The sequence below is a fragment of the Mus caroli genome, unplaced genomic scaffold (genome assembly GCF_978045245.1).
Source record: "Mus caroli unplaced genomic scaffold, Mus_caroli_1 scaffold_20, whole genome shotgun sequence".
Taxonomy (NCBI): Eukaryota; Metazoa; Chordata; class Mammalia; order Rodentia; family Muridae; genus Mus; species Mus caroli.
In genome coordinates, this window is record NW_028227275.1 from 32,720,384 (window position 1) to 32,733,032 (window position 12,649).

The window sequence follows — 12,649 nt, forward strand, 5'->3', positions numbered from 1 at the left end:
GTTCATTTAGACACATACCAAGGCAAGAAGGCTCCCCCAGCCTCCAGCCACCATTCTCTGGGGCATCTTGTTCCACTTCTTCTCAAACTTGTTGCCAATTTTAACCCCAAGATGTTTTCTCTGCTCATTATCCCCAACTAGTCCCCATGTGTCCTCATGGCCTTCTCTATGTCACTTTCTCTGGCATTTACCATCATCTCGCTTTTAAATATATTTTAGTTATTCATCATCTTCCCAGAAAGAATCAGAGTTTATAAAGACGGTGAATGCTCCCAGGGTCGAGAGGGGCATGGCATTTGTCAAAGAAATAAGAACACATGATAAAAGCATGGAAAGATCAGGAATTCAAGGCCCATACCTAAACATAATAAAAGCAATATACGCAAACCAGCTGGTACAACCACTCTGAAAATCAGTCTGGCGGTTCCTCAGAAAATTAGACATAGTACTACTGGAAGATCCAGCAATACCTCTCCTGGGCATACACCCAGAAGATGTTCCAACTTGTAATAAGGACACATGCTCCACTATGTTCATAGCAGCCTTATTTATAATAGCCAGAAGCTGGAATGATCCCAGATGTCCCTCAACAGAGGAATGGATACAGAAAATGTGAGACATTTACACAATGGAGTACTACTCAGCAATTAAAAACAATGAATTTATGAAATTCTTAGGCAAATGGATGGAACTAGAAAATAGCATCCTGACTGAGGTATCCCAGTCACAAAAGAACACATGTGGAATGCACTCATTCCACTCATGCCCCTTGGTCTTGCAAACTTTATATACCCCAGTAAGTACAGGGGAACACCAGGGCGAATAAGTGGGAGTGGGTGGGTAGGGGAGCAGGGCGGGGGAAAATGCTTTCAGGATAGCATCTGAAATGTAAATGAAGAAGATATCTTATAAAAAAATGAAAAAAATAGAAATAAGAACACTCCAACCCTGTATCTAAAAGCTTTTTGTTACCTTTATAAAATCAGTTGTACATAGTTATTAAATACTGAAGATAGATAGCCATTTGCGATATTTCTAAGGAAAGCATTACTAGATTGTTAAACACTGTATTTTAACACAATTAGGTTAATATTTTTATGTCACCAAATGTTCCATTGTAATTTTTCATTCAAGTTATGTTTACAGAATTTATGTCTGTAAAGATCCCTGGAATGTGGATGGCTTAATTCATAAACAGATTGATTTCTTGGCCAGTATGGAGGACTTGAGTTCAACCCCTAGCAGCCATGTAAAACGTAGGTGCCATGGTACACATTTGTAATCCCAGCAAAGGAGAGGTGGAACCAGGAGATTTCCTACAGCTCACTGATTATCAGTGTGGTCTGACCGGTGAACTGTAAGCCATTGAGCCCTGTTTAGAGGAGGTAGGCAGTATCTTGATGTCTCCAAGGCTTCTTCAGCCTACACACATGTATAAACACATTGTCATGCAAACAGACACAGGTAGACATAAACAGAGGTGCATGCACATACACATGCACACATAGACACATGTACACATTCACACAGAAACACACAAAAACACATCACACACTCACAGATACATGCACACAGATGCACACTCACACATTTACACACATGCATATACAAGCACACATTCACACAGAGACACAAAAACACACTCACAGATACCCACAGGCACACAGACACACACTCACGCATAAGCACTTGAACAAATGAACACCCACATGTTATAAAATGAATCGGGCAAATTTTTGTGTGCACTCCATTTTAACCCCATTTTGGTTAATTTTTTGAGTGTGACTCATATATAAAATTGATTTTGTTGTACGTGACTAAATGAAAATGTAAAGTCCTGCCTTACATGTAACTAAGTATTGGGGTTGGTTGTTGTTATTGTTAGTGGTTTCATTTGTTCTTTCAGTATATTTAAATTTTAGCTGGGGTGTTTCTCCTGTGTTTCTAAGGGTCAAATCTCAGTAGAGATTCCTGAGTAGTTTTGTACCAGGATCTCTGATCTTAAAAGTTCTTTGTAGCGTGGGCAAAGTCTGTTGGAGCTTGTCCTTGTCATCACCACAACTTTTGAGTAGATGCTGAGCGAACACATAAATAGGAATATACTAGGAAACTGGGTTCCCAGAAGGGGACCTATCAAGGTCTTAGGGGCAAGCCTACCTGCAGCCACGTGTCTCCTAAAGTACCCACCAGGCACTAGGGTCAGATAACTGACCCTTCTCTTGGCTTTGTGTTCCTCTTCTGCCTATCTCTCCATGGATGCTTGATAAATACTTGTGGATTGAACTGCATAAACACTTAGGGGAGAAAGCCTTTCCAGACTGATGCTCTCAGGATCAGCTTTCTCTACTTTGTTCTCTTTTCTCCTTTCAGCTACGGTCTAGCACTGAGCTCCATCCAGATCTCCTCACAGACTGCCTCGCTGTGCAGCCCCTGCAGCCAGCCACTTCCCCTGGAGATGCTGCTGATCATACCGTGGGGCACTCCCCAGGGCCGGGGCCTGGGCCAGGGCCTGGGGCTGAACTCTATTCAGGTAAGAATGCGACAGCAAATCTTGTTCGCCTGAGAATCATCTGCGGTGTCAGTGATCTGTAGTCGTTCTCCTGTGCCCTTCTATTCCCTCATAAAAACCAAGGTGAAATAACACATTGACTCATCTAGTTCTGAACTTCTGCCAGAAGTTAGGAGCACCCGCTCCTCCCAGGAAGCCTCCGCTTACTGATTTAGACTCAAAGGAAATGGTTGGCCCTGAAGCAGGCAGCAGACGACATTCTAAATGGAATAGTGGGTTCTAAATGGAATAGTGGGTATTTATCACCTTTCCAATTTAAATGGAATTCCCAGGTTGCTATAAAACTTTCACATTACAACTTGATAAACGCATGAAACTCAAGAAGAATGAAGACCAAAGTGTGGACACTGTGCACCTTCTTAGAATTGGGAACAAAACACCCAGGGAAGGAGTTACAGAGACAAAGTTCGTAGCTGTGATGAAAGGATGGACCATTTAGAGACTGCTGTATCCAGGGATCCATCCCATAATCAGCTTCTAAACGCTGACACCATTGCATACACTAGCAAGATTTTGCTGAAAGGACCCAAATATAGCTGTCTCTTGTGAGACGATGCTGGGACCTAGCAAACACAGGAGTGGATGTTCACAGTCAGCTATTGGATGTATCACAGGGCTCCCAATGGAGAAGCTAGAGAAAGTACCCAAGGAGCTAAAGGGATCTGCAACCCTATTGTTGGAACAACATGATGTACTAACCAGAACCCTGGAGCTCTTGTCTCTAGCTGCATATGTATCGAAAGATGGCCTAGTCGGCCATCAATGGAAAGAGAGGCCCATTGGACTTGCAAACTTTATATGCCCCAATATAGGGGAATGCCAGGGCCAAAAGAATGGGAATGGGTGGGTAGGGAAGTGGGGGGCGCTATGGGGGACTTTTGGGATAGTATTGGAAATGTAATTGAGGAAAATATGTAATAAAAATATTTTAAAAAATAAATAAATAATTCATGTTCTAAAAAAAAATAAAAAAAAGCAGCGAAACAAACAAACAAACAAACAAAAAAACTTTCACATTAGTAAAGCAACCTGTAAGAATAACCATTAATGTCTCCCAACTAAAGGGAGGGGAAGGGAGGACACTCTAGATCTCCTGTCTTCTACCTGGGTTTGAATCATACGTGACCCTAAATTCAGAAAATTGCAGGTTGCAACAAGAAAGGAAAGACTAGTCTAATGCAGCAAGAACTCCTTGTTTTTCTTTGGTTGCCTTAGCTTGCAGTTTGGGTGCATTTTCTAGACTCCATGGTGGTGGAGTCCTTGAGCAAACATAATTGGTTTTATTACTTTACATGTAGAAAACTCTTGCTGCAAGCCATCTGAAATTCAGTCGCATTCGCACCATATTCTAGACAATGAGACGTTTCCATTTTCGGTAACTTGCAGATCTCATTCCCATCAGCATCTCAATCCATAGCCAGGTTGGCAGCATGCAATCTTTTTTTTTTTTTTTTTTTTGTCTTTTGAGAAGTACTAATAAGGCATAGAGAATGAAGAATTTACTGATGCATTCCAGTGGCGTAGGAGAAAGATATGCTTGTGTGGATTTGTAAGTTTGACAGTCCTCAAGATGATCCAGTACAGAAGACAAGGACATTAGGAAGATGCTCATTCCAAGAGCATCAGTCATCAAAATAGTCCTAATCGCACTGTGCCAGCATCAAGATACCTTGAACAGTTGCTTGGGGACTTTTTCTTTGAAACAACATAGCCTCATCTCTTTCAAATCCAGAGAGGTTGATTAAAACTTATTTGAAGGGCTGACCAAATCTTTAAAAGATGCAAAGATACATCATCAAATGTGTGTGGCTGCCCCTGGACACCACCAACACATACTGAAAACCTCTGTATGAGACATAAGTGAGGAGACATGGATAGCTTTCTTGACCAGGAGCATTGGATTTGCACATTGCTGGCACATGAACATTTATTCTAACTCACCAAATGAATCGATAGAATAGTTAAAACAAGCTATCACCATCCCTGTACTTTTTCAGCCAATGAAGAGACCTTGCTAAAGATCTGGAATTCAGAAGTTAAGGTCAAAGGTAATCAGGGAGACTGAGAAAACCCACATTCAATAGCAGCAGTTCTCGGGGATTGGCCAGTCTTGTCCCACATCTTCCCTGCTATGACACCTGACGCTACGGAAAATGTTGTCTATGTTGTATGCATCTGATATAGAGTTCACTTTCAGCTCTCGTGTTGGACTGGATGTACGTTTTTTACATGTCTGGTACTATTTTTAAAGTTTTAGACTTTTCAACTTCTTAAGGTTTAGTTTCCATTTGAAGTGGCTTTGTCATCTGTGAGGCTTTTCTTTATTTGGTTCTCAGAACGATCTTGAGCTATTGCCTTTGAGCCTCTAGCTGTAGCAGAAGAACTGTGACGCCAGGCAAGGCAGTGTAAGTCGCTGCAGCCATCAGTGCCTCATCCTACAGTTGGCAGGCATTTTCTGCCCCTGAGAACACTGGATGTAGGCAGGAGCCACCCTCCCAGCATTTATCTCTCCAGGTGGCTCATAAGTGTCAAAGTTTATTCTCCTTACTTTATGCTTGTTTCCCTCAGGTGCTATTGCACTTTCTTGCCTTCTGAATTATTTTAAATAATTGATTATACCTTTTGATTTGCTGAATAGGCAACAAGCTCAGAGGCAGAACCACACATGGAGAAGAGCTATAAAACCAAACTTACATGCCTTCTTTGCTAAGCTCTTGGCATGCACGTATGAGGAGTGCATGTGCACACTAGGTGTGTATGGGCTAAAGGTCTGTGGACACATGCCAGTCCACATGGACTTAGTTTGGAATTAGTTTGATGTGAAATATGAATTGTTAATTTTATTTGATGGACTTAACACTTGTCTTGGTGGCAGAAATACTTGGAGATGGCTAGGGTATGGTGCAATGGGAAAGAACTTGCCTAGCTTGTGTAACATGTGTAAGACCTTGGGGTTTATCACCAGCACTGCACAAAGTACCTGATTATTCTCTTTAGATTTTATTAATAAAGATCAGGGAGATAAAGTAAGTCAGGAAAGTACTTACGTAATGATTATGAGCTATGTATGCCTTTAGTTGCTAGAGAAATGATTTAGCACAAAATATCTTTATGGGAACCTGTTGAATATATGTTGGTGTGGGCAAGGAAGCTCTTAAATACAGCCTTGAGCTCCATCATCCCTCAGATGTCACAGGATTTATTTGTATGGCCTTAAGATGGGCAGGGAAGATGGCAATTGTGATACATAGAAATCCAATATGTCCTGAAGTATCTACTTTCTTCATTGAAGCAGACTTCTCAGATTGATAAGACAGTGGCTGATCAGAATGGATTATCTAAAAAGACTTTTATCTTTGTCAGAGAAAATAGTGTTCTAGGTTAAAAGGATTAAATAAACTTGAACCCCTGCTGAGGGCGGTATTAAATTGTGGTGTTTACTTTCTCACTGTTGGAGGACTCCTGGGTTCCCCAGGCCTATTGCTGAGTGGGCCCCAGGGGCAGGGACAGTGGTCAGAAAGCCCCGAAAATGGATTGCTTCTATTCTGTTTTTCAGAGACTATGGCCTAGGTTAGTATGGAAATCCCAGGTGATTTATTGAGAATTTGTTAGAATTTCACAGCAAATCAAGGTGTGAATGCCACGTTCATAGTATTAGGACCGGTAGAAATCTGAGCTCCTATAATGTGCTAATGAAGTAGGCAAGTATAAATTTCATGTGTTAACAGCAGCATGGACCAAATGAACCCGTGCTGGCTTAGCAGAGGCTCCACACACAAAGAATGCTACGTAGACAGATGATCTGATCCATGTGTGTCTAAAAGGCACTGGCTCCGTCTAAAGCACCGATGTTAACTGTGGTCTCAGTGTGAGTTGATCCTAATAAACCGATGATCTCAGTCATGAAGACTTGGTGCTAGACATTAGAATCATCCACCGGAAATGCAAATCCTTGGGACTTGCTCAGAACTGCTGATCAGTGGGGCTAAAGCTACAAAGGAAGGCTGTCAGGTGACCCAGAGATGAGGCCTGCTTGCATCCTCTTCACTTACCCTCCAGTCAGTCCAACCTGATGGACAGATACCCACGCAGGAGATGCTCCTGACAACGCAGGCCTTTGATGGAGATGGCTGAGACAGTCTAGTCCCACAGAAACTACGATGAAATGGAAAGCTATTGCAGCAGGAACCAGAGAGACCTTCAAGAATGCGGGGATTTTATTGGTACTGATTCTGCCAGGTTATAAAGTAATCCTTATGTTTAGATCTAGTAAGTCCTGTTGAACTATTCAGATTTTAATGTAACTTTATGCTTTTTAGGGAGACAAAAGCTCTCTGTTCTGGTAATCATAGATAAGCATGATGAAAGGAAAATAAAAATTAATTTGTGAAGTTTTATATTGCTAGGAGAAGGGAGTTTTTTCTCCTGTGATGATACCAGTTTTTGCAATAAACAGCACTTTTTAACATCCTTCATGAATAGTGTTTCATTTCAGTGTAATCTCATGTTATATGTTCTAATATACTTTTTACATTCTTAAATTGAGTATATTCACTGTCTTTGGATTGCTTCTTAGAAAGTTGTAAATGCTAGATATAATTTTCTATAAAAGAGCCTCCCATGGTCTCTTTTCAAAAAAACCTGGTTGCTAATTTGCGGGGTGTTCATTAGAGGGTTCTAAACTGACACACAGATTCCCCAGTAAATTAAACTTTATAAGAAAGAGCTGTAGAAGATGAACATAATTCTACATTAAAGTCTTCAGAAAGACACAGAGCATTGTAAAACACATAACTATGTCTTGCATCATCTTTGGAAAGCACTGTTTTGCTTAGAATTTACAAAGGGGAGAAACTTTGGAATAGGGTGGACAGAGGGAATGGAGACAAAAGGACCATGAAGGACATATCTGGCAGTGCTTTCATGATGCCTCTCCTGTTGGCTTCTCAAGCTGTCATCTGAATCCATCACACTTTGTCAACCTGAGAGTCCTGGCACCTTTGGAGGTTGAAGGACCCTTTCATAGGGGTCACGTATCTGCTATCCTGCATATTGGATATTTACATTATGATTCATAACAATACCAAAATTACACTTATGGAGTAGCCATGAATAATTTTATGGTGTGTGTGTGTGTGGGGGCGGGTCATCACAATATGAGGAACCGTATGAAGGGATCACAGCATAAGGAAGGGTGAGAACCACTGATGTAGAGCATCTGCTGTCTGTGACTGTGACCGTAGAGTGAGCCTCATGTCCTCTGTGGGCTGTAATGTCCCTAATGTAGAGTTGTATCCTCCCTAACCCTGAGACAGTCCATCAGTGTGTGTAAGTGGAAGACTTTGTAAAAATGCAGTTTTCTGAGCATACCCCTGGTTCTCCAAGTCAGTAGTTCTGAGCAAACCCAAGGTTTTGCATCTCTGCCAGATCATTCTAACCTAGGGCTATGCAGAGCGCTGCTCATCCCAGGAGCTCACTTTGGAACCCATTGTTTTGACTCTCAATATATGTGGGTGTGGCTTCTATAAAAAAACCCAGTCCTCTATACAAGAGGACAGGTAGAGTGTGAGTCTATAGCACATCTGGGTTGTTCACTATGGGATCCTCTAAAGGGCTCACTTGATTTTTGGTTTTTGATGTTTTGGGGTTGTTTTTTTGTTTTTTTTTTCCAGTTAAAAGTGAGCGAGCTTTTATCATACACACTCCATTGAAGAAAATTAAAATATAGATCTCCGGGCAGCACAGGTCACAGGGACACGTATGGAGCTGTTAACAACTGTTACTACCTTTATATGTTTACACACTGCTAAATTGGATGCTTCAGTTTCCCTTGTCTGAGTATTCCCTTGTACTCTTGCTGGGTTTTCATGCAAGATTAAGCTGATTCACTAAGTTTTCCAGTATGCACAAGTCTTTGCTGTAAAAACATGTTTCTGCACATGAACAAGCAGTTTAATTCGTAAGACCTGGAAGTTACATAACGCTCCCATTCCCATCAATAAGAAAGTGTGGTATTGGTTCCTTTGGCATGGTTGTCATCAGGATACCTGTGAGAGGACGGTTACAGGAGGAAGGACTTAAAACAGCTCACAGTTTCAGAACATTCGCTGTATAACCTCTTGGGTCCTCGGGCTGGAGCAGATCATGACAGTGGCAGTGGAGCCAGGTGGAAGAGAAGGCTGCTTAGCTCATGGTAGACAGTGTGGCCATGACTGGGGACCGGGGGTAGATGTCAGAGGTACATGTCCAGTGTTTATATAAACATTGCACACCTCCTGTAAGAGGAGACAAAGAAGTAAAGGTTCACCAATTGTGGCGTTGTCCCCACTAGGGGAGGTATTGGTTGTCTTTGTATTATCGTTTATCCCCCCCTACCCCACCTGCTACTGATTTAATATTATTTTATCATCATGTGGGATATGAGGAGGGCCATTTATCTCTCCTTTGCAGTCTGTCTCAAGCAGGTCTGAGGGAACAGATGAATGGCAAGATGAAATTCAAGCAAGAACGGAAATACTTTACACCTTTTGTGGCTGTGAGCAATAAATAAATAAATAAATAAATAAATAAATAAATAGGCTGTGAGCAATAAATAAATAAATAAATAAATAAATAAATAAATAAATAAATGAATAAATGAATAAATAAATGAATAAATAGGTCCAAAGTTCTGACTTGCTGTTTCCATTGGCTTTAGCCTCTAAGGAAAGAAAGAAAAATGAAGTTGGTCTCCTGTCTGATGCACAGAGGGTTTTCTTTTCTTAAGAACTATATTTTCGGGTGTTTGTAGGCATAGTGAGAATTCCTTTTTACTGTTGTATGGACACTATTGTAAAGAAAGGTTAAGGATAACATGTGGCTCTAAACTGAAGGACACTATTGGATTAACTCACATGCAACTTTAGATACTTTACAGTAGTCATAGGGTTGAAGCGAGATTAAGTATGGCGACATGTACCCGTTCTGTGTTAACCAAAAGCTCTGCCTCGGGTTGGCACTTACAGCGCCTTCCTTGCTCTCATCATAGACTGATCAGCCCCATTCATGTGCCCAACCATGCCTTGAGCCGCTGCTACCCTTCCATCCCACAGTAGTGGAAGTTACAAGTATCCTTCTGGAGTCTTGGTCTTCCTCCTGAGTTGAGACTCTATTTGCCTCACTTTCAGGATGTTTTCTGGCTAGACTCTGGTTATCTTCTTGTACACTAGCCCAGTTCTTTCTTTGTGAATGTGGCTACTCATCTGTTGGTCTGTTTGTCTGTCTGTCTGTCTGTCATCTACCTATCATCTATCTGTCATCTGTCTATCTGTGTATCATTTATCTGTCTGTCTGTCTGTCTGTCTGTCTGTCTGTCAGCTTAGAACTACAGAGTTAAGCCTAACCTTAGTGTTTCTGTGAATACCTAATCATAGCCTATGGCATGAGAGGTTTTCTGTCACTGGACCCTCTCCTCTGAAAGTCTTAAGAGAGTCATCCCTTCTACCTTTTAGGAATGAACAGCTGCAGAAAGTAGCTGGTCACTACTAAAGGAGACAAGCTATCATCAACTTGCATAGGAATTTCTTCCCCAGGTTGGTTTATACCAAACTTTTAAACTTTTTTTTATCTTGCTCCACCACTCTCCCTAAAGATAGTGTCTTGCCATGTAACTCTGGATGGCTTAGAACTCTGTATGTAGACCAGGCTAGCATTGAACTGACAGCAATCCTCTTTCCTCTGCCTCACCAGTTTCAATAATTCCACTTATATATCATCACGCCTGGCTTGATATCAAACATATCTAAGGACTGGATATTTGTCATGAGAAATGGGTGGGTTTTTTTGTTGTTGTTGGTTTTTAACCTGCTGTCAACAAGACAGAGGTGTCTGTCTTCAGGTCCACTGTGCTTGAATTTTCAGGCAGTTTTAAGTTCTATCTCTACAAACACTAAGCATGGGTAATATCCCCTGTCTTCTTCATAAAGTCAAACATATGTCATTGACCAGGAAGCCAATCTGCTCTGCCACTACATTCCCAAATGGAAACACTTCCTTGCCACCAATGGAGACTTTCCCATTACTGAGATTGATCGCTGAACTTAATGACATTAAGAGTTCTTAGGAGGCAGCAAGCGTTCAACATCTGTTAGTGCTAATTATTGCTGTATTCAAATCCTAGGGAATGGATATTATGGTTCTGAACAAAAGCACGGGGAACAGGTGCACAAATGACTTGCCATCCTCATTTTTTTTTTTTTTGGCGGTGTTTATAGAAAAAATGGGGGGGGGGGGGGAGAAAGCTTAAAGAAATTCAGTATCATTTAGTAGAGTAAAAGAAAACTAAGATAGAATTCTTTAAATGTTACACTCCAGCACTTTGCCTAGTTTTTAATGTAGAACCTCCACTGTGTTGCTCTAAAGATAAATAAATTGGAATCAGAAACGCATCACTTAGGTGGCAATTAGCCCCAAACTCACAATGTCAAAATTTTGTTTTCATAGTTACTAGGGTTTGAGCACAAAAATAGTGGTGTGGTTCTTTTTCTTTAAAGACCACGTGTCAGGCAGGAAGATGGTGGAACTAAATCTAAAGCCTCAACCTGGCTCCCTATCTGCTGGGTATTGTGTTTAGGGGAACCGACTTTCCTTTTTAGGTTGGTGGTAGTAATAATGGTGACTGTAAGTTCTCAACGGCGGCTCTTCTTTCAAACATCTTTTCTTCCTTCCTTCCTTACTTCCTTCCCTTCCTCCCTTTCTCCCTCCCTCCCTCCCTCCCTCCCTCCCTCCCTCCCTCCCTCCCTCCCTCCCTCCCTCCCTCCCTCTCTGCTCAAAAGCTTAAGGAACTGTTGATAAGCCATGTTGGCTTCTGTAACAGACACCAGCATCCCCTCTAGAGATTAGAGACAGAATTTCTTCCAAGAGGCCAAAACAAGATTTGACCTTGGAGCTTACAGGTCCTAAGCCCCACTTTCAAATCTCTGCATTAGACTGTGGCCCATTGTCACAGAGTGTAAGTCTAGTTAGACTGGCCATCTAGAGTTCCAACACTATGCCTGCTTGGAAAAAAAATGGACTTAATGAACAGTGAACCCGTGAGGTGAAACAGGTGCAGAAAAGGGGAAATTGTACTTAGGCTGGGCCAGCGCAACTTCACACAGCCATTGCTTTGGCATTGATGAGGTATAGTCTTGGTCTCTCCTGATGTCTTTTGTAAATAGTCTCTTCCAGGCTCTGTCATTTACCTCAAAACATAGTCCACAGTACCTATAAAATTATTTCTGGTTATTTTCTTACCTCACATTTAGTTTTTATAATTCCTATTTTTCTAATCATACTGTGACGGATGTTTTCTCTGTAGCTGTTATACGACAGTAATTCTCTTTACACCAGAGATCAGCAAATACCCAGCAGGCCACATCTGGCCTGCCTCCTGTTCCCGCATAGCCAGAGAACTAATGGTCGTTTTAAGAAATTGAAAGGTAAATGCAGACAAAAGTAAGTTTCTGGATGAGAACAGCTGCAGATAGGATGGAGGGGAGGGCATTGCTTTTGGTCTACAAAACCTAACACGTTTACTCTCTGGTCCTTTCCAAAACAGGTTTACTGACCTCACCTTCAGACTTCCATCTGGAACATCTGTCAGTGACCAAATGAAATGGAGGAAGCTATAAAGCACGTTAACTGAACTAAATTAATTACAGCAGAGATGCCTTATAAGAGGAGTTAAGAGCACATAACACCTAGGAATTGGCCTGGGCCTATATAGTCTTTAGATTTAGCGAAGGCGTCAGATGTTTCCCAGCCTATGGCTTTCCACAGAGCTTTGTGAGGCTCATCAGTGGAGGCAGATGGTAGTAAAACCATCTGCCTTGAAGGGAGGCAGACTAAGTTTATTCTTCTTCGTCTTTTGTGGGATGATCTCTGGGAATCTGAGATTAGAGGCCCTCAGACAGAATAATCCCTGAAGTCATCAGCTAGAAGATCTGAGGGGCGGGCTGGCATGGGATGCCCTGGCTGCCATGTTTTCATCAGGGAGGACACCGCTAGAGAGGAAAGGCCTGGGTTCCAGGCAGGTTGAGCCAGAGGCTGGCAGCAAGATCC

General features: G+C 41.8%; 1 protein-coding gene across 4 annotated transcripts in view; it reads left to right on the forward strand.

The window, feature by feature from the left end:
* Positions 1 to 12,649, forward strand: part of Glis3 (GLIS family zinc finger 3) — a 419,182-nt gene that overhangs the window by 358,819 nt on the left and 47,714 nt on the right. For all 4 annotated transcript variants that reach the window (XM_021152026.3, XM_085833847.1, XM_085833848.1 and 1 more), the window contains one exon: positions 2,371 to 2,530. In XM_021152026.3, coding sequence (XP_021007685.1) covers positions 2,371 to 2,530 — 160 coding nt within the window. The remainder of the gene's footprint in view (positions 1 to 2,370; positions 2,531 to 12,649) is intronic.